At 42.6% G+C, this 25,582-nt stretch overlaps 3 protein-coding genes across 8 annotated transcripts; 2 read left to right on the top strand and 1 right to left on the bottom strand.

The window, feature by feature from the left end:
- Window positions 1–444: 444 nt before the first annotated feature.
- On the top strand, window positions 445–5,101 carry cish (cytokine inducible SH2-containing protein). The gene is made up of 3 exons (XM_049018450.1): window positions 445–1,450; window positions 3,492–3,664; window positions 3,959–5,101. The coding sequence occupies exons 1-3, from the start codon at window positions 1,431–1,433 to the stop codon at window positions 4,447–4,449; spliced, it is 684 nt and encodes a 227-aa protein (XP_048874407.1). The 5' UTR covers window positions 445–1,430; the 3' UTR covers window positions 4,450–5,101.
- A 6,857-nt stretch (window positions 5,102–11,958) lies between these two features.
- hemk1 (HemK methyltransferase family member 1) lies at window positions 11,959–22,112 on the bottom strand. 6 transcript variants are annotated; one of them, XM_049016996.1, is made up of 12 exons: window positions 22,057–22,112; window positions 19,484–19,613; window positions 18,821–18,961; window positions 18,348–18,439; window positions 18,150–18,243; window positions 17,626–17,745; window positions 17,008–17,072; window positions 16,248–16,297; window positions 14,392–14,497; window positions 13,624–13,722; window positions 12,681–12,794; window positions 11,959–12,384 (listed from the first exon to the last, which is right to left on the bottom strand). In XM_049016996.1, exons 2-12 carry the CDS (start codon window positions 19,556–19,558, stop codon window positions 12,342–12,344), a joined length of 999 nt encoding a protein of 332 aa, XP_048872953.1. In that variant the 5' UTR covers window positions 19,559–19,613; window positions 22,057–22,112; the 3' UTR covers window positions 11,959–12,341. The 6 variants fall into 6 exon arrangements, with proteins under 6 accessions (XP_048872953.1, XP_048872952.1, XP_048872951.1 ...); XM_049016995.1 differs by lacking the exon at window positions 22,057–22,112 and adding an exon at window positions 19,723–20,023 and having other exon boundaries at window positions 19,484–19,610; XM_049016994.1 differs by lacking the exon at window positions 22,057–22,112 and adding an exon at window positions 19,723–20,022.
- Window positions 20,971–25,272, top strand: rhoab (ras homolog gene family, member Ab). The gene is made up of 5 exons (XM_049017001.1): window positions 20,971–21,128; window positions 23,399–23,556; window positions 23,635–23,755; window positions 23,943–24,073; window positions 24,213–25,272. The coding sequence occupies exons 2-5, from the start codon at window positions 23,401–23,403 to the stop codon at window positions 24,384–24,386; spliced, it is 582 nt and encodes a 193-aa protein (XP_048872958.1). The 5' UTR covers window positions 20,971–21,128; window positions 23,399–23,400; the 3' UTR covers window positions 24,387–25,272.
- The last annotated feature ends 310 nt before the right edge of the window (window positions 25,273–25,582 follow it).

Raw genomic sequence — 25,582 nt, 5'->3', positions numbered from 1 at the left:
CCACTAAATACCTGCAGTATGCTGAAGGAAATCTGGTGTGCAGTGGTGGCTTGATGGTTAGGAAAGCGCACTTATAATTAAAAGATTGCAGATTTGAATCCCTGCCCAGCAAGGTACCACCTCAAGCACTGTGGTGTTAAAAATGACCACTGATCTTTAAATTCTAAATTGGACTACAATATAAATACATACACTCTGCGATTAGCCTTTGTATAATACGATATAGTGCTATTCTGTTTTTTCTGTTCATGCATACAGAATAGATCAATTCAGCCTAAACATATTGTCTGTAGCTGGTAGTATTTTAATGTAACAGCATCTGTTGTGTGTGGGTGGGTGTGCCCGATAGACAGATGAAAATACCGAGCTACTGCCAACAGATGGCGACATAATCGTTACAGAAAACGAAACGTAGAAACAAGGTACATCTTTAATATGAAAGATATTTCTGTATATACATATATATACACACATACTCGTATTTAAACGTCCTCCTCAAGAGCAGTGATACAGCGGTGGCTCTGAGGCAAAATCAAACGGACACCATTTGTGTGTGATTACGGCAGTGGCACGGAGGTCTTGTATTCAAATGATGTTAGGATCTTTTATAGCACGTTTTGCGTTTTTTGCTCAACCTGTCAAGTATTGCGGTTTTCAACCTCATTACACCCGTTCTCAGAACGAGATGGGTGGAGCAACGGGGAAATTTCGTTGTACAGCAGCTTGGATTGTTTGCCCAGATTTCCTTTTCCTGGAAAAAAAACCCCGGCAACTCGTTTCCTGTGAATTTAGCTTAACTGAAACCCCCCAAAAATATGCCTCACTAACTTATTGTACAATTAATTTTAAATTCAAACGATAAAAAATGGTAGAAACATACCCCACAATTAAAATAAATAAACAGACGGCAGAAACATACACGATACAGCACATTGCGAAATCCCTCCCGCATGGACTCCAACGTGGGCAGCTGCGGCTCGCGTTGATGTCGTCATAGGCACTGAAATATGACTCTATTCCCAGAACATAATTCTTGGAACTGAGCTCATAAAGTCAAACCCACTGGACTTTTCCCCGCTCCGGTTTTCCAGATAACGTGAATCACATTTCCTCACCACTTTAAGCTCACGACTCGGTGCCTTGCGGTCTTCATTGCTTTGTGTTTGCTTTTATAAAACACATCTGACTATTTAAGGACGGGTTACAAGTGCTTCTTTCAGTCTTTCGGAGTATGGTAGACGTATCGCATTGATTAAATTCAAGTCACTTCTCCGTTACTTTTTTCTTCTTTTTTTCACAAAACTGACGAAGCATTACATATTTCATTATAGTTTGGACTCTATGGAATTATTCTGCCTTTTACATTAGTTAGGTTTACTTTTCAAAACAGAAAAAGAATACCGGTCTACGGGATTTAACAGGATTCTGTCATGATTCTTTGTGTACAAGGGTAAGTATAATTAAATATTTAATCTTTACTTAAAATGAAAAGAAACTATATATAATGGTTTGTGTTATAATTTATACGTACAGTTTATTTTTTACGAATTAGGAAACATAACAATAGTGTTGATAAGGTAAAATATTGTATAAGCACCGTCTGTTATTTTGCATCTGATCGATTTTTATTTTTTTTCCATTAAAAATTCAATCCCTTTAAAGTTTTGATGGATTAAAAAAATCTAATATAATTTTACTATGTCTTCCACAATATACCGTCTTTTATGTGAATGTGTGAAGCAATAATACGTTAACTGAATGTATACAAACAAATACACGTTGTGTCGTTTTGAATGAAACTGTAACACTGTTGCGGTAATAATGAAGCGGAGGCTTTTCTCGAGTTTTGCGAAAACATGGACTGTAACATCGTTAGCTTGGCGTGCAGCCGCCTTGCCTGCAGAACAGGGGAACTCGCAATCGGAACGTTGCATTCCATTAAGTGCACTTTCGAAGTGGAAAGTAATGCACACATTACTCAGTTTCCTTTGCGGTTCCTAGGGCACTGGTTCAGTATTTCCACGAAACCGTATGGGGTTGTTACCGAAGCATATAGATGTGGATGGCTCAGCAGCATTTAACCGACGAGCTTAACGCTCTACTGCAGCAAATGAACCACACTAGGTTGTTTTTGTCCTCTGCCTTTATATATGTATGTGTGTGTGTGTGTGTGTGTGTGTGTGTGTGTGTGTAGAGAGAGAGAGAGGGACTGTGTGTGTTTTGGTGGACTGGCGATGGCCTTGTTTTGTGTCCTGTAGGGTAATATTGCGGAATATAAATAATAAGTGGTAATAATAATACAGATAAACGAAATTAAGTTCAGACAGTAATAAAGGTCTGTGTGGGGTAAGAAATAACATTGGAGTTATCCAGCATTCTGCATTTATATTAAATGAAAAAAGAATTTCGGGTTTAAATCTCTTTCGAATTGTATGTCAGGGACTTTTTCTCAGCATTATCCTGTTAAATCCAAAATTCTAACTACAGTGTAAAGGGAATTCACTTATAGGCCCTTCCCCAGCACGCACTGCAGTCAACAGCAGTATCAATGTCTTTAGCTTTCTGTAACAAGACACTGCTCTTCCAAGATGTATAGATTTATGAGCTAGCAAATATGAAGCTGGTTGAACTTGCTTTTGCTTAACAAATATCATAGGACTTTTGTGCTAGTAGCTTCTTAAAGAAATTGAATAAAACATTTGCATAAATGAAGTGATACTTGTATTTCTTGATTTATTGAGTTTATTTCTCATGTGAAATGCTTTATAGTACTCAAGGTGTGATTTTTAAAGCATCCTGTCAAGGGTCCAGCAGGAAGGCTCATCCTTTTGTAACGTGAACCATTCAGTCCACTCAGTAAGAAGTGTCTAAGTCCGCCAGTGGCTGACTGTGCGCGTGGACCGTACTGCAGCTGATAAGGGTGTGGGCTGGGGCGTAAATGGTGTTTAGATTGCCGGTACTCTGCTTTTGAAATGGATAAGCCGAGAGTGAGATTCCAGTGGTAAGAACAGAATGAGCTGAATGAACTAATGTGGATTTTAAAGGAGAGACGCTGGGGTTTAATGACAGGTGTCTAGGAGCAAGTGTGTCAGTGTTGGATCAGTAGCTGATTGAAGTATGTGGTAAGGAAGCGGTCTTGGTACTGTCTAGGTCCGTGACCTAATGCCATGGGTCTTGGCAGCTTCTGATAATAAGACCTCTAGGATATTTTCTGGGGTTTGAGACGTACCAAATAAACGATAAGTGGAAATACTTCTAGGGAACTGTCAGCCGGTCATCATTTAAGGGGCTTTCTCTGAAGGCAGTGCTAGATTGTATGGAATCCCTCCGTCATATGATTTGTTAACCTAGGAAGAGCGAACAGTAATAGCTGTGTGTGTGAGCGGCCATTTTGTGTGTACCATTCAGCTCTCGATCACACTCGGGGCGCCAAAGTCACTTGCTGACTCCGCTGTTTCCACGGTGATCACAGCTGCCATGTTCCCCTGCAGCCACAGAACCCTGCTGCCAGCTCCCGTCGACAACGTGCCTCCGCTGACCATGCGGGCAGAGTCGCACCATGGCTTCCATTCCCCGGCGTCGCTGCATTGTGCCACCCAGCTATGGGACCAAGCAAAGGACTTGATCTCCATCGCTCAGACTTTGCAGTACTTGAACGCCTCAGGTACAGTAAACCTTTGGAGCCCAGTAACATCAGCACGCTTGTGCGTACCCATGACAAATAACAAATCTTTGTTGACTTATACTGACATGTCCCTTCTTAATCAACTGCAGTATGCTTGTTGCTTAAGCATAGCATAAGTATGCTTAATCAACTGCAGTATGCTAATAGCAAAGTCCAAGAGTTGCTTCCTGTAAATTAAAATCTTCAAGCATACCGTCTATGGCGTCGTTAAAGGCTGAAGTGGATCGGTAACCGAAGAGACCAAAACTCAGGGTTCTGTCTGTTGTTCTGCAGGGTGGTACTGGGGGCCCGTTTCAGCAGGAGAGGCTCGGGCCATGCTGCAGGACACCCAGGAGGGGACCTTCCTCGTGCGGGACAGCAGCCACCCCCAGTATAGGCTGACCTTGTCAGTAAAGACAGGACGCGGCCCCACCAACGTGCGCATTGAGTACAGCGAGGGCCAATTTCGCCTGGACTCTAGCAGACTAGCCAAGCCTCGGCTGCAGGCTTTCCCCGACGTGCCCAGTCTAGTGCAGCACTACGTGAAATCCAACCGTACAGAAGAGGACAGCCAAGGCCACACCCCCAGCCCCACCCCGCCACTGCCCACACCCAAGGAGAATGCACTGCTACTGAAACTGGTCAAACCACTGCTACGATCGCCGTGCCCCTCCCTACAGCATCTGACACGCCTTGCCATCAACCGCTTCACTCCTTGCCCGGACCAGCTGCCCCTGCCTCGCCCACTCTTGCTCTACCTTAAAGATTATCCCTTCCAACTGTGAGGGTCTTGGCACCTCCTCCCCCAAGCCTGTGGAACACCGAGCTTTTCGGTCTTATGTCACGTTCTGCGAGGGCACAGGACTAATACAGGGCGTGGAGACAGGTGTCTGTTTTATGGGAACACTGCTGGGCAGATTCCAGAGAGGACGCTTGACTGACACTGACGTTAATTTTGTAATATTTAAATTTTCTGTGAAGTGTAGCTTCGTCCATGTCTTACACAAAAAAACCACAGTACAATTGCACATCATGGACATAAAGCTGGACTCTGTATATTCCCTTATCTATTCCACCCGTGCCTCCATTGTTGTCTTATGAAATGGTTCTTTGTGAAGACCTTTCTGGGGTTTTTTTCTTCTTCAATCAATTAGGATTCATGTGATTTTTTTTTTTAAATCCCACTGTGTGGGTATTTGTACATAACTGTATCTTTGTATTTTTTAGTAAAAATGATTCACATGAATTCTATGCATTTTTCTTTTTGCATTCTTCCTTAGATGCTATGCTGTGTATTCATCTGATTTTCGTGATAAAAAGGCAGTTTTGCACATTACAAATATTGAAGTTATAGAATATTGCGCACAGAATTATGCCATTGCACTTTTAAAACAACCATCTCAATATATGGTTTGTATTAAATAATATATTATGGAACTGTTCTTTGTGTTCATATGCATATAAGAAGTAGAGTGTTTGCTAAATACGTTATAAATATATCCTGCACGTTTACATTTTTAACATAAAAGCTGATGGTGGCCTAAAGGTAGAATAACAAAATTTTTATGAGAACTGAAAATATGTAGCAAACACCTGAGAGTGAACTTGGGAAAAGCCATTTGAAATAGATGTGATGTTCCTGCTATTTATATTTACAAAAGTCTGCTTTTTAAAATCCACACCAGACCCTGTGATTTCTACACTGCATTTCCTTTGAGCTTTCAAAAAAGTTTTGTACTGTAAATACAGTACAACACCTTACAAAGCAAAACAATACAGATGACAGTGATATATCACACAGAAAGTAATGTTTGCCAGACATGACATACCTGTCATCTGCAAGAACCTGCACTAAGACCTGCACAGAAGTCGCATTTTTTTCCGGTTTATTGAAACAATGCTAATCGATCCTATTTGTTTATTGTATTCCTCAATATTAATACATGGCGTATAGCTGGAAGTTATTTAATTTGAAGCCCTGAGGATCAATAAATAATGAATTTCAAGCAACAGTAAAGGCAGATGCGCCTGGGGATGAGGCCATGTAGACCAGTGAAGTCCTCGTGGTGCTAGACAGAGGCTGTGCAGGCCGTCAGTTTGGCTCTCTCACTTATTACCAGAGCACCCTTTCACCATGTGGTTCGCAGACTAAACATGTGGTTCCAGGAAGCGTGAGATACAGGGAGGGCTGATTCCAGGAAACTGTGCTGTAATTACCTTCAGCTACACAGCACTCTACTTCCAAGAACTGAAGAGTAGGGGGGAGGGGTGGGCAGAGGCAGACATGCGCACTCTTGCGCGCAGACACAAGCTGCATCAAAATCAGGTTTATTTGGACTGGACCTGAGTGGGACACTAAGGTCTCTCAATTGCTTGTATACCACCCTATTCGGTTTCGAAAATAAATACAAGGCTAACCGATAAGGATCTTTTCTAGGGGTGAAAAGTAAGTGGTAAGTGAATCCATGTCAGGGATGTGCATTTATAAATCTGATCCACCCCCCCCCCCCCCCCCCAAAAAAAAAAAAAATAGAAGCATGGGCTTTTAGCCTTGTACTGAAGACGTCAATAAACATTATGCTCCCTGAGAGAGAAGAGATATTATCATTTCCCACTCTGTTTCTCACTTAGTGCTTGTTTTATGTTTAATAGGTCCTACGTCCCAATTCGCAATGGTCCGAAAATGCCTGGTGAAACAAAAAGAGGAAGTTTCTGGTCCAAGGACATTATTTTTAGTTCTATACCTGGAGCGGTATAACCCCCCCCCCCCCCCCCCCCCCCAACGCCAGCCTCATCTATAGTGTCACAGGGGGCTATCAGGAAAGCTTTGACTCAGCAAGCCATCAGCTCTGGGTCGGAGTGCTCTGTGCTCTGTCGAAACAGCTGAGGGAACAATGAGGCACGAAGAGGTTGAAAGGGAAGAACAGGAGGTGACTGGGGGCAGTGAGACAGGGAGTCGCATTCATCTGTATGTCCTTCATCTCTCTGGGCCAAGATGAGCTTATCACATGGGCCGTCCTAATCTGTGGGACCCTGAAACATGGTCCAGGCTGAGACACAAAGTAAACAACCCCGGTCACAGATTTCCATATTTCACACTCAAGTTAATTTTATACCAGACTCTACTGAAGACTGTGTTTTTCACCGTTTTTTTAACCGAATATTTACAACAAGCCATGGCTTGTGTAAACATCTGTTCTTCTGAGTTTCCTGAATATTGAGCTGACAAAAATTCATTATGTCGTGTGATATTTTTAGCTTCACAGTTTATGTAAACACTATTACCTCACCTGCATAACCAGTGATGTCAGGATTAGAAACTGGAGATAACTTCTCTGTGATGTCACAGTGGGTCTGGAACTCACCTCTCTGTTACGTCACAGTGGGTCTGCAGGTACTGGAGTCCCCCTTCCCTGTTTTGCTCCACAAAATTTGGAATCAGAGGAGGATATTGTGGCTGCAGCATCATGAATGTGCCAACCACATATTTTCTATGTTGGCATTCATAGTTGTTTGCTGGTGTGACCTGCTGAAGCTCACAATTCGGAAGCTGAGCTGTTTACAGTTGTCCCAGTTTGTAGTCACAAGATGCAGGTTACTACAAAGCAAAGCACAGTACCATCGGAACATGGTTATTTGTTGCCTGTGCCATTTTAAAACTGAGCTATTGTCCACCCAGGCAAGCACACTAAGACAACTCTGGTCCCCAGTCCACGCCCCGTGTTTCTGTGAAAATTACTTGATGTGGTTCTATGAAATGTATCTATGTGCAGGTGGAAAAGCGTCTTAGTGAGATTAGTGTCTGAGCTGCACTATAAATAGACCAAGGAGGATGCTGTTTTTTTTCCAAGTACCAAACACAACCACAGATGCAGCGTTTTATGTATAAAACAATACAAGGCATTGTCCACACCCAAGCAATGCGGTATGTCGCAGTGCCTTATAGCAACCACCCTACCCTGATGATTGTCTCTCATGGTCTTGGATGGCTGCTTAGTCACAAAATGTAGCAAATGGGTAATGGCAGGCTGGAGAACAAGTTAGGAACCGAACAAAGCAATATTGCAGGAGAGGTTGAATTAGGACATAGAACAAAGTCGGATTAAGAAGTCAGGAATCTGGAGTTAGGAATCAGAGTCTTTATTGTCACAAGACCAAGGCCGATGGAAATCTATGTTGGCACAGCTCGCTACATTCGGTGACGCCAAGACAATAGACGATTAATAAATAGGGCAGAAACAGACAGTGAATAAATACAAGAAGCTTAAATGCAAGATAGGTTATAAATGCAGTGGTCTGTGCCAATTTAAATAGGGCAATGCTGCAAGCTGACACAGTTACAATACAGATGACATAGATTCATAGTTTTCAGTCACACGATGAACTGAGAGACCTGGAGGGCAAAAAAAAATCCTTTCAGCATAGTGCCAACACTGGTCACTGCACCAACCTGCAGCACAGGTCGGTTAATTTTCCATCGGTTCTAAGCATAGAATACATAGATCACTTATCAACAGAAAACAAACTGCAAATTTTGGGCACTTGTGATCCCTACAAAACACTCACCTCAGTATTTCAGTCGGCAAAAACAGGAACGTCCCCACCAGAGCTCCACATTGGCGACATCTTCTTATATCTTGTGGAAAATCCTTCCCCTTACACTGCTGCCAGCACGAAAGCTTACGAAAGTACGGACAGCTACAGTATATGTCCAACATATTACAACATAATAAAAGCATTAATGAATACCCTTTTGCTCGCCTCTCCATATTTGTGCATCAGAAGGATTCATCGATAACCAATTTACTTTCGTAAATTGTTGTTTTTAATTAAACAACGACTACCTGGAATTTTGGTTAGACATATATGGTAAAAATAAGTGGTGGGCAGCGTAATAAAGCCTTGTTTTGTCCTCCAGGTGGACACTCCTATAAGAATGTGATGTCACATGAAAAATTTAGATACATATGGTGCATAAAAACATCTCAGGAACCAAAGGACAAAGATGTAGGACAAGCCACAGGAACAAGGGAACCAAAATGATAGCTAGGACCTTAGTGAGAGCATGGCTTAGCCCTGAGGTTCTGGGACACAATAATTATCTTCAAGTTCTGCAGCCAAGATGTCAGCAGCAGATCTCACCTGGGTCATGGATAGCAAAGGACAACCATAAACCCAACTCCCCTTCCAGAACCGGAAGAGATGCAACATCTATTCATTTAATGGTATGAAACCCTAGGGCATAATATCCATCTGTTACAGTAAGCCAAGGTCCAACTCAGGAAACACACAAGGCAGGAGACACTCTGGACCGTATAGTAGTCCTTTGCATGGGCAGGCACTCATGCACACAATCACACACTATGGCCAATTCAGAGACAATATTTAATCAAACCAGAAGTTTTCAGCATAAGAGAGAGAACCTGCACAAACAATCAAGCTCCACACATAGGGCATGGAAACCAACATTACAAACCTGGAGGTGTGAGGCTACAGCGCCACCGTAAAACACAAATATCAGGTCAGGTCAGGTCAGGTTGGGGAGCATGCACTGATGCACCCACCACACAGCGAAACTCCTCAGGATCCCGGCCAATGATCCCTCAGGCAGATACACGGTCCAGTCCCTCCCTCCGGAAATGGCCATCCATCTGCTCCAGCCAGGTGTTACGTGGGCGTCCCCTGGACCTGGTCCAGTCACTCGGGTCCTCAGCAATGAGGATCCTGCAGGATGAGGATTCTCAGAAGGGACACAGTACCGAAGGAGTCCAGTCTTCATCTCAGCTTCGTCTATGTTTCACAGCCATACAGCAAGACAGAGAGAACGAAGATTCTAAAGATTTTGACCTTCATCCTCTTGCAAAGATATTGGGAACGCCACACACCCCTTTCCAAGGACCTCATGACCCCCCCATGCTCTTCCAATCTGTCTGCTGACTTCATAGGAAGAGTCACCAGAGACATGAATGTCACTGCTGATGTAGGTAAATCTCTCAACATTCTTCCCGCAGACAGACACACTACTAATGCCTAAGAAGTCATTAAATGCCTGGATCTTGGTCTTTATCCAAGACACCCGCAATCCCAGACACTCAGACTCTTCGCTCAGTCTCTCGAGATCCCCAATCAGAGCCTCCGCTAAGATCACGGCATCATCGGCAAAGTCAAGATCTGTGAATCTTTCTTCATCAACGGACGCCCCACAGCCGCTGGACCCCACGACCCTGCCCAACACCCAGTCCATACAAGCAGTGAACAGAGTAGGAGCAAGAACACACCGCTGGTTAACCCCAGAATCAACTGGGAAGAAGGCAGAGGTTCTCCCTCCACTCTGCACAGCACTCACAGTACCAGTGCACAGGCCGTGACGTCCCACGAAGTCCATCCATCTATTTTCCAAACCGCTTATCCTACTGGGTCGCGGGGGGTCCGGAGCCTATCCTGGAAGTAATGGGCATGAGGCAGAGAACAACCCAGGATGGGGGGCCAGCCCATCACAGGGCACATTCACACACCATTCACTCACACATGCACACCTACGGGCAACTCCAATTAGCCTCCGCATGTTTTTGGACTGTGGAGTACCTGGAGGAAACCCCAAGATGACATGGGGAGAACATGCAAACTCCGCACACATGTGACCCAGGTGGAGACTCAAACCTGGGTCCCAGAGGTGTGAGGCAACAGTGCTAACCACTGCACCACCATGCCGCCCCCCCGTCCCGCGAAGTCTCAGAATACAAATACCCACCGATTTAAATCATAGCTGATGCACTTGTGATCCCCTCTTTCACTCCCATCTCCCAAGAAAAGATTTTTCCATATTCCCACTTTCCTGTCCGCAAACTTTTTCAGCTTCTACTTAAATATGTTAAATATTTTGGAATTATCTCGTTAACATCACAATAACCTCTGTTGTGTCTCCAAGACTGTCCCCTGGTGAATCGTACTAAGAATTTGTCCATTCTGCACTCAGTTCCACGTTATTAATATTTTTCTTATGAAACCCTGTAACCAGAAGCATTGCCCTTCAATATCAGGATATTAAGCGGGTGAACGCAGCTTATTAGAAAACTTCCATGATACTGATCTGTCAGTGCATCAACATTTTTTTCTATGTAAGTCAATTTGACCTCAGCATCCCCAGATGGATTAGCCTGCTTTGCCATTTCACTTTGTAATCTAGGCAGGTCCTCATTATGACCGATAAGCTGTCAGACTCATAAGAAATGGCAAGCTATGCTGAAGTATAATGGAGTATATTAGAGCATACTGAAGTATGCTAAATTCAAAGCTGCAGAAATAGCTGCTCCCACCCTGGCCTTAAGTTGAGTGTGGCAGCTTGTGCTAATAATGCAGCTAAAGTGATGGTTAAGAGAGACAAATGGTGATGGGCGGAACTTTCCTTCTTCCTCTTCTTTGTATTACTGGTACCTCCATGTTTATTTTGCTCTGTAGGTCTCCCATCTGATCATGTGACTTTTCTGGGTAGCACTGTGAGCCCTCTCCTCCTGGGTTGTGGGTTTTATTGCCACCTCTGGTCCAGGTCCGTATTCTTAACTGCCACTCATCCTCCGACCACCTTCCTGTCCCCTGTGCTTTCTGAGGTATGCTGGATTAGGATTTAATGTGAGCGTTTTAAAGAAAATAATTCACACGTTTCCCGATGACAATCAGGTGGATAATAATCAGGGAGAAGTTATGGACGTTTTCAATTATATTTGCATGATACAAAAATGCAGATGCGCTGCACACAAAGTGGCGTTTTACTGAGACACTGAAAATGTGTAAATAAAGCTGAAGCATGTTCTCATTTATCTTTAATTTATGTTAGACGCAGAAAGTTTTTGGTTTATTTCTTGGTTCATTGGGGAGCAGCATCTCAATGGTTGAGGGACTGAATCCAGATCTCTCTTTCTGCAACTGAGTGTATGTGCCCAGTGGGGGACTGGCATCCTGCACAGGGTGTACACCTATATCGGGCTGCCTAAGAACCTTCCCCAAATCCCCTACAAGCCTGTGTTGCTGTTTTGGGAAGACAGATAAGAGCTGAAAAGTAACTTTCGTAAGCAGAAAATGAGCTACACAGGAAAGAAAAACCTATTCAAATCAATCATACGCCATTTCAATCAGGGCCCCTCTTGTAACATGACTATAGTAAAGCGTAATAGGGTTTCTATTCTTTAAAAAAATCAATAGACTTATTTTCTTCTTGCCTGTTGTAAGCCAAGTAGGACCGATCTTTCTTGAAAATGCACAAAACTCCAAAAAAAAAACAGGTAAGATGAAGCCAGGAAGGTAAAAAGTTTTATTTTGAGCTGAGGTTTAGTCTATACAGACAAACAAACCCCCACCACACACACCCACCCACACACACACACACAGTGTCATAGAGGCTTTCTGGAGGGCTCTGGTTCAGCTCAGTCTGTCTGTCTGCATCCAGCGTCTGAATGTCCTCTGAGCTGTTGCAACATGTAGCGGATGAACAGGTTGAGAAGGGGCAAACAGAGGTGAATGGGAGTAGTGTGACAAGCAGTCACGCTCACCTTTCTGGGCCAACACCTAGCCCATCAAAACACAAACAAGCCCCCATGTCATACACAATCACATATGGCGTACTGCATTTCCCACAAATGTTTTCATCCAGTCTCCCTCATTCTCTCAGGTGATGCTTAGTCTATCGCTCGGGCCGTGTTTTCTGTAGGATGCTGAAACGCGGTCTGGAAAGAGAGACGCCGTCGGCACAGAATAAGCTACTAAGCAACAATCCCAGTCACAAATGTCTCCATTTCATATGAACTCACTCATTTTTTAGATGCTTTCATTTAAATTCAAACTTGTTGCAAAGTCTGACTCCTGAGTGTTAAAGGAGTGTGTATATATACTCGCTAATAATACACCACTGAAACTCACCACATATATTTACAGAGTCAAACAATGTGTTGTCAGAAAACTGTAATCACTCAGAACCTAATATTCACTTATCTCTGATGTCATCAAGAACCTTAATACTCACCTCTCTGTGATGTCACATTGAGTCTGGATGTACTGCAGTCCCACTTCCTTGGCTTCCTCTACATACTGCTCAATCAGAGGAGGATGGCGAGGGTCTACCTCCAGATACACCCTTCTACAAGAGGAGAAGGAAAAATATAATATTCTAAGCATAGTGCTGCAGAACAGACGTGCATCACAAACCAAGGAGTACAGAGATAGTGTTTCCACAAAAAAATTCTTACACCGAACTCCCTAGATGCATTAAATTAGCACTCTGAAAGTGCTCTGATTTTGTGTATGGTACTAATGCTGAACTACTTATCCTGGTCAGAGTCATGGGAGGAGGAGGGGGCTGGCTAGCGATTGTCCCCGAGAACACAGGGCAAAAGAGTGGGACGCACCATCGATAGGAAGTCAGTCCATCACGGGGGTCATGCACTCACACGCTAGCTGCTTAGAGGTGTAAATTAGCCTAACTGCATGTCCTTGGGTTGCAGGAAGAAGCCATAACACCCAGATGTCTGCCCCCCACCCCTGGAGGTGTGAAGCAGCAGTGGTACACCCCCCGAGCCACCATGCTGCCCATATATGTGATACGGCTTATCGGAAAAACAAACTCATTAGGACACGCTTATTTGTTGTGTGTATTTCTAGAAAACCAAGTGACAAAATATCCAGGCAAGTCCACCAAGACAACTGTTGCTGGGCAGGGCCTAAAGTCTCCAGATCATGTCCCGGGTTTCTGTGAAAATGTTTTTCTGGAATTGACCATCTGTTTCCACGAAGCGGCTCCGCATGCAGGCCAGAAAGCCCGTTTGGCGGGATTCATGCCTGAGCCTCACTACCAAAAAAGCAAGGGGGATACTCATCTTTATTTGTGCACCACACACAGACACACATATACACCATTTATGGAGAAAACAACAGGCTCACAGAAATACTCCTAGGTGATGAAGTCCTACCCCTGGTCTTTAAGGAGATGTGGGGCAAGCGATAAAATTTGTCGTATAATCTGGAGTCCATCAGCGCCCCCATCCAATGCAGCCAGGTCTTCAAACCTGCTTAGAAACACAGTATGAAGAGGTGTCACCTTTATAAGGAAGGTAAGGGTAACCTGTGTTGGTCACAGATCTGTTCCACACAGGTTAGGGCTGTATAAGGGTGGTTGATCTGAATCAGAGGTGTTTTTGAGGAAGGAAGGTCTGTATAAGGGAAGTGGAGTATCTGAGGAAAGTATGCATGCATGAGAAAGGTGTAGGTGGTGTGAGGCTCTGTGGGTTAGGAGTCTGCGACTGTGACTAGAAGGTCACAGGTTCAAAATCTGCGGTTGGCTGAGTGATGTCACTGGTGGACCCCTGAGAAAACCCCAACTGCTCCAGGGATTGGCTGACCTCACCTTCACATCTTAATGCTATTTAATAAGTGTAAATGTAACGTATCTTTATGCAAGGTAAGTCATTATAGGTAGCTTCTCTCTCATCAGTGACATTTCACATAGCGTACAATATTTATACGTGCGTCATTCACACAAGCTGGTGAACATCTGTTCATCTCATGAACAACTAACCAGCTGCGACTGAGTAGGAATGTCACCCTCAAACCTGTGAGTTATAGCAAAATGTCATTGTCCAATAACTAAAGTAGGTACTAACTGAACAAATAGTATCAATAACATTCATAATGACTAAGTATTAGATGCAACTCGAATTGTTAGCGAAAATATATCTCACTCAAGGATTTCCGGTTGCAGGGAAGTCACGTCCTGTGAGAACAGGTAGGGGGGATTGCTAACGAGGACATCGACAAGACCGCACTCCCGCAGAACCTTCTCTGCATCTGAAAGAGTCGTGAGAGCCGGGAAATTACAGTGAGCTCTATATCCATCTGTGACACAGTCCCCGCCTCATACAATCAGGCTACATTTAGCTCTGTTTGTTACTGGGACACAAAGGCACCTGGTTCTACTGGTCAATTGATCACCAGGCTATAGATTTTGTGGTGGCAAAATAGAACAAGAGAGCTGATTGGCTGGGAGGGTTCAAGACAGAGACGAAAACCGGCAATTTACAATAAGGAGCTGCCCTTCTCACCCCCAACTCCAAACTCTACGGTTGTCTACGGAAATGAAAATCATCCTGCTTGTCGCGCATTTTCTTCACACTGTCCCAATTAATCAACATGATCCCCAAGTCAATTTATTATTGCACTCTTTCCACGCAAAACGTGTCCATTTGCAAGCCAAAAAAAAGGAATGATTTCATGGTAACACTTTACTTAAGGCCATGTTTTTAGTCATTTATAAACATACTCATAATGCAAACATAAAGCATTATAAACGTGGCTATAGAGTTATGACGCATTATGACCGACTTAAAACGTGACGGGAAAACAGTTATATATCAGGTAAGGTGTATGACCAAATTATTGTACATGGAGTGCATAGAAAACAGATTTACAAACAAATTTAAAGCAGCAAGTGACAGTCAGATACCAAAACTAAAGCCGCTCATCGATCTCATCCACCGCATCATCTGGTGTCATGCATTTTCATGAGGTTGTCCAGACTCGTAAATGTATTTAGACTGTATAAAGTTCCTTCTCCTACATTTCATGACATTCAACTGGTCCACTTGGAGTGGGTGACTGTAATTCACACGACCTGGCAAACACATATGAACATAACACCCTAATCTAATGCTTTCCACGAACATAGGTGTCAAAATTACAGTTAATAAAAACTCAAAGCCACCTGTGCGGTAAAATGAGACCTAAATCTTAAAACTATGTGCAGTTTATAGAGATACTGCAAACAGGAGGGGAAAAAAAGAATCACAATCTTATTATAACCCTTGAGGGGGTCAAAAATTGGAAGTAACAAGCATAATACTACAAAAAAAAAAAAAAAACAGTTGGACTGTTTAAATTCTGTCCTGTCAGTCACAAAGATCTGTCGCCTCTATCACTAGAGGTAAACGTTACAGAACCCGAACAATATCGGTTCTCTGAGCAGAGAGCCCAAAGTCAGGCCAGGGAACCACTCTAGCTGATGATGTACAGGCTTTAAGCTTTGACGTGATTTCTCTCGCAGCTGGCTAAAATGCTGTTCACACACACATCTATAGACCCTAAAGGCAATAATGCTGGCTAACGGCAAACATTTTCCACCTTTCCCCCCCCCACATACTGACCAATATTTTCCAGTACGCTGTTTTAATATGTCATAAACAAAACATTTTTGAATTTCATTGTGAAGGTTTCATTACAGACCAAATGTATTGGATAGCAGAGTACCTAGAAAAACTATAAGTGTTGTCTAAAGCAGTTTCATGGGGGGATTTCGGCAGGCCACATCACCGTGAAATATCACTCTGTTCCTTGTGATAAGCTTCCCCATAACATCTCACCCCTGCAACATGCTAAGCACTCACGGGGAATCTGACAGTGACCTAAATATAACGTTTATGAAAAGGCAGAGCGTTCCTTGCCATTTTAAGCCACCGATAAGGCTGTAACCATTCATTAATAATGTTTTCAGACTTATCAATAAAGGGAAGCAAAAAAAAAAAAAGCTTTGTGTGACTCTTACCCTGCATCACATCCAAATGGAGAACCTGCAGTCTGTCCCGGAGGCCGAGTCTGTTGATGCACAGGTTCAAACATGAGATCAGCACACACTGAGCCTAAGGGTTAAGTGTAATGCAATGCTGTCAGGAGATGCCAAAGACAAGACTGAGTAATAGCCAGCGTGCGTGATGTGCTGACATGCATGTGCCAGGGCTTCACAGCCAGCTTCCAGATCAGGAACGTCCAGACGTGACATGTGACGTGACCAGAAGGTCAGTTTGCCGTGTCCATCATAAGTGCCAATGAGGGTCAGAGACTCAGGACATGACCGAGAACAGCATGCCAGTATTTCCCCTCCAACTTGCCATCACGGTTCTTCCGTTATTACAATATGTACACAGCCCTCCTGAGAGCTAACAATGGCCAATGAAGGGATGACGTCAACCAGCGTCTTAAGTGCAAGAAGGGTTTCAAGTGAAAGCAAGAGGGAAAGAAAATGAAGGCAGGAAGGAAGGAGATAATGGGGGAAAGGAACCAAAAATTCGCAAGTTGGTAGATAAAAAAAAAACTCAACTCCCCAGGTAGGCTAACATTACAGTAAACAGGAAAAAGGTCCTGATTTAATAAAAGCAAGATGTAAGCCGAGGTCATAGCCAAGCCAAGAATAAAGAGGGCAGGTGTGCGAAGCAGGCTGTCAATTGCTTTGCCGTTTCACAATCACTGTGCTCCACGATAGCCACGGCGAGCTCAATACGGCCAATCCTAGCCTGTGGCTCCGGTACCTGTGCGCATTCTCATTGGTCAGATCCACAGCTGCTTTATTTCTGTCCAGGGCTATGACCCGGAGCTACAAGAGACAGAGAGGTGGTTCAGAATCCTACGGCTCAGTTTCGGATGAGGCCCAGAAAACGTAACATTAATACAGTGATGAACTGTACGGTAAGTCAGCCGCGATTTATGGAAATCTCAATATCATGCTTAAAACTACAAGAGGCTTTGAGGCTCAATGCAGATTTCAAAACAATAAAAATTACATTATTATATAGATGGCAGCTTCAGAAGTGTTTCTGCTGCTGCTGCACCCTTCAACTACTTAGTCTATCTGGCTTTATACATGGATTTAAAAATCTGCTCTGAATAAAAATACAGGACTACTGTTAGCATACTACTGCTGTTCTTTTATAAATAATGACACTAACGATAGTCCAAAACATGTGTCTCTATTGATTAGAGTATTTTAGGCGCACGTATTACAGATGTCATACACACAGAAACCGTTCTTTAATTAGAAAAAGTCTTTCTGGGTATTAGCCTGTTAATTTGATCACACTATAATGTTTGACTTTAACATTGAAAGGGGCTTGTTCCCTGGAGGACCCCTACTCCATCAAAGCACTCACCCGTGGAAGGTTCTGGAGAAGACTGAGAGATATTGCTCCAGAACCACAGCCCACTTCCAGAACGGTGAACCCAGCCCCCCATGCTGGCTGAAGGTCTGCAAGCACGAAGCTAACAAGATCCTGTCAAATTATATTAACACATAATCAAGCAGCTTCCCCCCCCATATAAATTATTTCAAGATGGTGAGTTAGGCGGTGTGGAAAAAGCAGGAGTTCACGACCGAAAATAAATCTTTCAGCTGTTTTATTATAGAAATGCCGTGTGCATGTGTTTCTAAGCTCTCGTTAAACTGCTAACCATCTCAGTACTGATAGAAAACTGTTTAACTGGCAGAAATGTGTGTTTAAATGTTCAGGCAGACTGGCAGCACACACCAAACACACCATCAGTTTAGAACCAGTGATGCACAACAAAATAAAAGACACGAAACAAATACTCCCCCTGGTGGACGATAAAAGAAAAGCAACCAGGGATCCAACCCACCACAGGATCTGCTTGTCCAGAATTTTGCAAACATCCTCACCTCTGTCTCAGGTCGTGGGATAAAGACAGGTGGCCTCATCTTCAGTGTGATGTCCCTGAAGTCCCATTCTTCAATGACATACTGCACTGGCATCCTGCGTACGTCACGCATCCAATAAAAACACCAGCCACTACCCAGAATTCCGGAAAACCGCGCCTAATGCAGGTGACGCCAGAAAGGTGTAGAGCGCCGCGCTACCTGCAGAGGCGCCTGCCACAGAGCTCCCAGACCTGCTGCATCTGCACATCCGTCAGTGTCCTACCCAGAATTCCCGGCTCAAGATTGGCCATCTGTGCAAAGGTCCCAGAAAAAAATTACTTTAAAAATGTAGCCCAGGTGAATGAAAAAGACAGCGTGGTGCATGCAAGTGATTCTAAGATTACAGCAATTAGTACAGCAAACACTAAAAATAAAACTTTTATCATTATCATATCTTTTTTAATGTGGTCAAAATAAGCTTTATTCAAAAGTTAGGTTCAACCAAGTTTCAGCAAAGTTATGTACTTTAAGTCAAAGAGAGTGGCAGGCACTCTTTCAAAGCCTGTACACTCTGTCATAAGGAGGAAACACGAAGGGCGATGCAACAAACAACATGAGTCCAGAAGAAGCTCCTCATCCCCACACAGCCAAACCATCCGCACCAAACCGCCTCTCCTCTCTGTCGCACTCACCGTTTTGACTCCCAGCACGTGTGCAACAATGTACTGACTGGAGGGGCCCGGCTCTGAGACTCCGGCCTCCTCAAACCGGCGAGCCCAGACATCCGCAGCCTGCTGCACACTGAGCCGCACTTTGGCAGCGGCACACAGACCCTGGAGGATCCCGGGGAGAAAGAGAAACAGATGTTTTTTTTTTTTTCCTATTTGATATGTTTTTCATTTTGTCAGATTGAACAGCAGTTGGTACAGCTGGGACTGTTCTTGAATAATATAAATGCTGACTTGATTTACTAAATCTGAGAAAATTAGGAACTATGAGTAAAACTTATGCGTAAATAAAAGCAACTAATAAGAATCATCATTTTGTTATTTGTATTTTTACATTTATTACACATTTCAGAGGCAAATTCTACACTTTCTGAACCACAACTTGGTCTAACCAGTAGTTATTTTAAGCTATATGTAAACATAAACCGACACACTTGTCAGCTCAACTCACTTCAATATAAATTCACGTGTTGACAATAATTGCCAATAATTTAGAAATAAAACACGTGTGTGTGTGAGTGACACACGAACTAAATTTTATCAAATACATCTCCCCAGAAATACTGAAAGCTTCATCATTTGTATGTTCAGCGGCTATCCTTTTTACCTAGTCGTTTCATCACCTACCTGTTGTCTCCTGTGTACTGTATGAAGATGCATGAGCCGCCTAAAGCGACCATATAATCTGGAAAATGCTTCCATTGATCTGGTATCGATCACCCTTAAGCCAAGTGCAAAGGTTCACAGCGTCAACCTGCTACACAGATAAAACAAAGTCGCTAAATGTCAGGCGTTATGTACGTTACTGAGCAACTACAGCACAGCATTTACACATTTAGCTTTTACTACTAGTCCAAGTAACTGACCTTTTCCTGAACATAAATGCTTCAGATACACTGAAAGGTTTTAGAAATGCTTTACATTCCCATCAAATATCATTCCGTGGCTGTGACACATCGGTGCTATAATACTCTATACAACAGAAATGTTGCTACATACTAAACAACACATCCCAGATATGGAATATATTAAAATCCTCTAACTGATTTTCCTGCCAGAGCCTTACGTTTACTTTTATACATTTTCCCCACAAATAATAATAAACCTAGACTGTCGGAACCAGAGCTTAAGATACCCCGGAAGTTCTCCCCAGAAATAACCACGTGGTACATATCGAGGATGGGATGGGCTTTTTAGATGTATATTCTATTGTTACATAGTATTAAAGTATGGACTCACGTTTTCTTACAGAATCGTTCAGTTTCGTTTTCATCCCCTGGGTGTTGTCAAATTTCCTTTTTTAAAATATAGTATTACGCTAGTTTTACATTTATTAAATTGTGTATCTAAATAATCTATTATGTATATATAACTAATAATACTATGTATTTGTATACATATGTCATATTTTACGTCAGTTAAATTAGACTTTCCACAATGACTTTAAGCCGTTTGTACGTTTCACCAATGGGTGGCGAAAAAGAGCGTATCATGGTCGTGAACGAAAGCAGTGCAGGGACCGAGGTCATGTGGTTCACTATACACGATTCGTTAAACAAAAATCGTTTACGACGCTAGTCTGGTGCGCATAATGGCTTTTCTAATGAACATCTAGTCTACCCTTGAAGCGTGTCTGAGAAGTGGGTCTATATGGTACTAGCATGATGTACCAAATAAAATGTATGTGGTACAAGACAATAATTTAACAATCTATTTGCAATTATGATAAACCATCAAGACTAGTTTAAGAAACCCAATAAGGGTTTAATTGACCGCATGCCATACGAAGTTAAGCAAAGAAGAGTACATTTAAAGTCATTATCAGAATTTTTCTGAAATTAAAGAATTTGTTTTGTCTGCATTTTCAAGGTTAATATTTTAAATATTTTACAATAATGTGATCGGTTAACGACACTATGAACAAAGAAAATGCATGCATTGGATTGCATTCTTAATATTGTATCAGATGCGCTGGTCGTGGAATGTCGAAAAAAAATTTAAATGACGAGATTATTCAGGTCTTATATCTTCTAAACGAGAATGCCAATGCAGCGCGTACCACCCCTACTGTCTACTGTCGTGTCCGCGCGTGGTCCGTGCCTGGACCGCGCAGGCGTGGCTCATCCGCGTGCCCGTCGGCTCTACCCCCTCCCGCCTTGAGCGCGCGCACTTTCAGTTATTGTTTCAGCGGAGCTCAGCTAAAGGAGGCTAATCGCGAACGCTGGAAGAACGGCGGTTACTTAACTACGTTAAGTGTTCGTATTAATTACGGGTAAGACCAGGTTATAAAAACATTTTAAAAGGTGTCGTTTGTCTCTGTGTTTTTTAATTTTAAATTTTGGGTGTAGTATGGTAGTTAGTTAACTCGGTACTTTTCTCCGTGAACTGATTAAGACCAGAAATTAAACCGCTTTTTCAGTTTTACCTGGTCATTTTTGTTCAAGTTTTGCTCGCTAATCCCGTTGGACACGGGTACCTTTTTATTTAATATACTACATAATGAACTTTGTAAGTAAATTACATTATCAACCCCATGTTTTTCCGGGGTACAGTTCGTGGCTAGCTGGTAGCGTTAGCATTAGCCGGTCAGGCAGTGTTTTGTTGTAAGCAATACTTGCTTGTGACTTATGTCGTTAGGCTGTTAGTTAATGGACGCTAACATTAGCTAGCCGGGCATGCTCAGCGTAAAACCATGGCTGGGGGGCACCATTTAACGTTGGATGGTTAGCTGGCAATTACTAATACCGCATCAGTGGTGAAAGCCGACTAAACTAATTTGTTAGGCTTTATCTTGATGTTCTGCTAACTCTTATAATTTAACTGTCAAGTCGTTTTTGGCTAGCTGGCTAACTTATAACTAACGTCGCCTAATTAGCGGATTCACTACTTTTTACAAAGAACTCCATACAAATTATGAACACATTTATTTGGTCAGGAGTGTTAATTAAACGATATAAATTTGTGGTCGCTTGATGGGATAACTAGGTTATGCACCTAGGAAAAGTTCAGTCGGTGTTTATCACTGATACCCATCGTAATGAAAAGCTAGCTAGGTAGTATATGTGGCTAACCGTATGTGTTACGTTAGCAAAGCTTTCTGACTGAATGCCGCAAAATGCCAGTTTTCATCCTGGTTCAGCGGACTGGAAGAATTTATGTCAATATCGACAAAACAAATGTCTGTCAGTACGGATCATTACCATCTGTTGCAGTATGACGCCATCTTGCTCCGGACTTGTGTGACCCACCCTGAATGATGAAAATATGCAGCACAGACTGCTTTCTGTTACATCGTGAGGTTAATCGTTATTTACTATGACGCCGAGTTTTAGAGTAGACACTTAAATTACACGAAGATAGTAATATTTCTGTTTAAGTCATGTTTGAATATGGAATTGAGATCTGCGAATTGAGCTTTCTGAGTAATTGAATCATGAAATCCAAGCGTTGGTAATAATGGCTTTGGGATATTATAAGAAGTTCATTATCTACTTATCTACTTGGGCCACAGCGGGCATTGAACATCACGTTTTGATCTTCGTGGAGATTGGCCTGAGCCAAAATAGATTGTAACCTAATATTTTTTCCCTGTAACTATTCTGGCTTTTTGTTACCTACTTCTGTGGTATGTGACATTTTCTGTACAGAACAATTTCCTCAGCTTATTGACAACCATTTTCATACTGGGGCTGTTTTTGTTGGTAAAGAGAATTTTCCATTACAATTGGAAGACCAATGTAATTTTCTTACTGAACAATTGCTATGTCTAAGTATTACAATTAACTTGTAAATTAAATGATCAAAATTGTGAGCTGTGTAGACTGCAGCTACAGTGGTGTCAGGGCTCATGGTAACCTCTCAGGAAAATGCAGAATGTCTGTATTTACTGGTACCAAGATCTGTTAGGTAGGCATCACCAACATTCCTGTGTAGTTCATTGTATTAACAATTAGCAAGGTATTCCACAGCCTCTGAAGAAATGTTAGAAAAAACATTTCTAACTTTGTTTTAGGTCAATGCACACTTTAGTAGCCATTCTGTTTTTGGCTGTTGTAGATTTATTTTGTTTAATATCATTGAAGATAGTAAAAATTTCATGCTATTTAATTGATTGTAGTATAAGCTGAATTATTAAGCATATTTTGTTTTGGTGTTTTATCTCTACTTTTTCCCATCGGATAGCTTTGTTCTGTTGAAATATGTATTGCATTTGTGCATTGGTCTCCAAGGCTAGTTTGATCTATCAGTTTGCCAGTCATTGACGCTGAGCGTTTTTGAGATGATCATTGTTTGGTTGTCTGATGAAATGCCTAACATTTATGTACATTGATATTTAGAAGAATTACAGTGCTCCAAGTTGCATGTAAGCTGTTTTATACTTATAGTTTATTAAAGTGAGCAATCAGAGTAATGTCATGTAAATTTAACATGAAAGTAGTATCTCATGCAGTCATTTACCTTTGCTTCCAATGAAGTGTGCAGCTCAACAGGTTAAATCTATTGTGCATGCATCATTAACTCATTGTTGTTAATGCTGTACAGGAATGGCAGCAATCAGAAAGAAACTGGTAATTGTTGGGGATGGTGCATGTGGGAAGACCTGTTTACTCATCGTCTTCAGTAAAGACCAGTTCCCTGAAGTGTACGTACCCACGGTCTTTGAGAACTATGTGGCCGACATCGAGGTGGATGGCAAACAGGTACAGCATGCTTGCACATATGTAGACTTGTGGATGAGGGTGTCTTGGGTGCAGGTAATGACTAATGCACTTTGTCAGGTGGAACTGGCACTATGGGATACAGCAGGACAAGAGGACTATGACCGGCTTCGTCCCCTCTCCTACCCTGACACTGATGTCATCCTTATGTGCTTCTCTATTGACAGTCCTGACAGCTTGGGTAAGTGTGGCAGTGCCATCCAGGGTCCTATTGGTTTTTCCTCACCTGTATTACTTTCCCTTCACCGCCTTGATTAGTTGCTCTCCTGGTTAACTGGAGAGCACACCCTTACCCTTTAAGTTCTTATATCCTCCGCATAGAGGGAGATGAACGGAAAAGAGCTATTAATCTGTGCATTTTTCTATAGAAAACATCCCAGAGAAGTGGACTCCTGAAGTAAAGCATTTCTGTCCCAATGTCCCAATCATTCTTGTGGGCAACAAGAAGGATCTGCGTAATGATGATCATACCCGTCGTGAGCTGGCTAAGATGAAGCAGGTGAATTGTCGTCTGTCTCTTTCATGAGGATGCCAGTGTGCTGAATTGTCTTACACAGGGGTTAAATGGACTTTAGTGTTTCCTTGGTGACTGACTTGCTTAATTGGTCCCAACTGTTCTGTGTTTCTTTGCCACATAGGAGCCTGTAAAACCTGAAGAAGGCAGAGACATGGCAAACCGGATCAGTGCTTTTGGTTACATGGAATGTTCTGCCAAGACCCACGATGGCGTGCGAGAAGTGTTTGAAATGGCCACCAGAGCAGCACTGCAGGCACGGAGAGGGAAGAAGAGCAGCAAATGCCTTCTTTTGTAGGCAACTCTGGAAGAACTGCTACAAGCGGTGGGGGGTGGGGGGGTGGGTAGCTGATGTCATTGGGTCATAAATGGTGGGGTGGGGGGGGGGTCACAGCTGGAGGCACAAGTCAGCCTCACACCCCATCCTTCTCCCATCCCCGTCTGCCCACTACCTGCTGGGGCTCGCCTTCCCCAAGCAGATTGCAGAACAACTTTTTTTAAAAAAAAAAAAAAAAACCTCACACTTCCTTTAAACGTTATGGTTATGCCTTTCAGTATTTAAGAGGTTACCTGGATGAAGTTGAGACTTTTTTTTTGTGCTTTACCTGTAAATGCATCTGCCATACCCCCCACTGGCCTATCTGCCAAACATTTTCGTTTCCAGTGGTCCTTGGGAATCTCCAAACCTCCAATCGGCATTGTGCTCCCGCGATGTACAGCAAGAGTGTTGTTTTTTTTTTATCTTGGAGTCTATACTAAGACTTTTTAAGGAAAACTGTTTGATAGAATAAATAAAGCAATGGGGCTTAACTGACAGGGAAAAATGCTAAATGATAATGTTTACGTCTACAGATATGTTCATTTAAACACGCAGACTGATCCTAGCATATACTCATGTGTACACATGGACATGACTGGAAACGTTATACAAAGCAGAGGTGTAATAAATTACTTGCTTTTGGATTCTTTGAAATTGTATGCTAGATTGGTTAGCAGCCCAGTCCAGCGGGCTTAGTCCTTGGGTTGGTGGTTTATAACAGTTGTTGGTACATGTCCCAGGATGGGCTGGTGCCACTGTACCCGATTATGATCTGCAGACATAAACTAAAGTAAGTTTTGATTGAAACCTTGATAAATTTCCACAAAGGTAATTAAGAAAACTGAATAAAAGAAAAATCCACCAATTTGTTTCTCCTTTATTCTATTGTGAATTATTACATTATCGCCTTTTTGCAATAAAATGATTTTTGGTTTTCCTTTCATTTCCTGTGGTGGCAGTGGGAGCTGCGGTTTTATGCACTCTGCTGTCAGGATTTAACCGTCTCAGACTTTCTTGCTCTCTAACTTTTCCTTGTGTCCCACTTTTTGTTGCTTATCCTACCTAGGGAGCATTTAAGTGTGTAACAGAATTGATGCAGCTGCCCATGGTACATTTAACAAAGTAATATTATGAGAGCAGCGTAAATGAGCTGCAGCCTCCAGAGACGGAGAACC

Source organism: Brienomyrus brachyistius, chromosome 6 (genome assembly GCF_023856365.1).
Source record: "Brienomyrus brachyistius isolate T26 chromosome 6, BBRACH_0.4, whole genome shotgun sequence".
Taxonomy (NCBI): domain Eukaryota; kingdom Metazoa; phylum Chordata; class Actinopteri; order Osteoglossiformes; family Mormyridae; genus Brienomyrus; species Brienomyrus brachyistius.
This window is presented reverse-complemented; position numbering and strand designations above follow the sequence as displayed.

Excerpts from the sequence above, each read along its gene's own strand:
- cish (XM_049018450.1), top strand. The coding sequence starts at position 1,431 with ATGATTCTTTGTGTACAAGG. Across the intron at positions 1,451-3,491 it reads ATGATTCTTTGTGTACAAGG|CCACAGAACCCTGCTGCCAG; the intron begins GTAAGTATAATT and ends GTTCCCCTGCAG. Across the intron at positions 3,665-3,958 it reads GCAGTACTTGAACGCCTCAG|GGTGGTACTGGGGGCCCGTT; the intron begins GTACAGTAAACC and ends GTTGTTCTGCAG.
- hemk1 (XM_049016996.1), bottom strand. The coding sequence starts at position 19,558 with ATGGAAGCATTTTCCAGATTATATGGTCGCTTTAGGCGGCTCATGCAT. Across the intron at positions 18,440-18,820 it reads ACGTGCTGGGAGTCAAAACG|ATGGCCAATCTTGAGCCGGG; the intron begins GTGAGTGCGACA and ends ACCTTTGCACAG. Across the intron at positions 12,385-12,680 it reads CAATGTGACATCACAGAGAG|ACCGCGTTTCAGCATCCTAC; the intron begins GTGAGTATTAAG and ends CTCTCTTTCCAG.
- rhoab (XM_049017001.1), top strand. The coding sequence starts at position 23,401 with ATGGCAGCAATCAGAAAGAAACTGGTAATTGTTGGGGATGGTGCATGT. Across the intron at positions 23,557-23,634 it reads TCGAGGTGGATGGCAAACAG|GTGGAACTGGCACTATGGGA; the intron begins GTACAGCATGCT and ends GCACTTTGTCAG. Across the intron at positions 23,756-23,942 it reads TGACAGTCCTGACAGCTTGG|AAAACATCCCAGAGAAGTGG; the intron begins GTAAGTGTGGCA and ends ATTTTTCTATAG.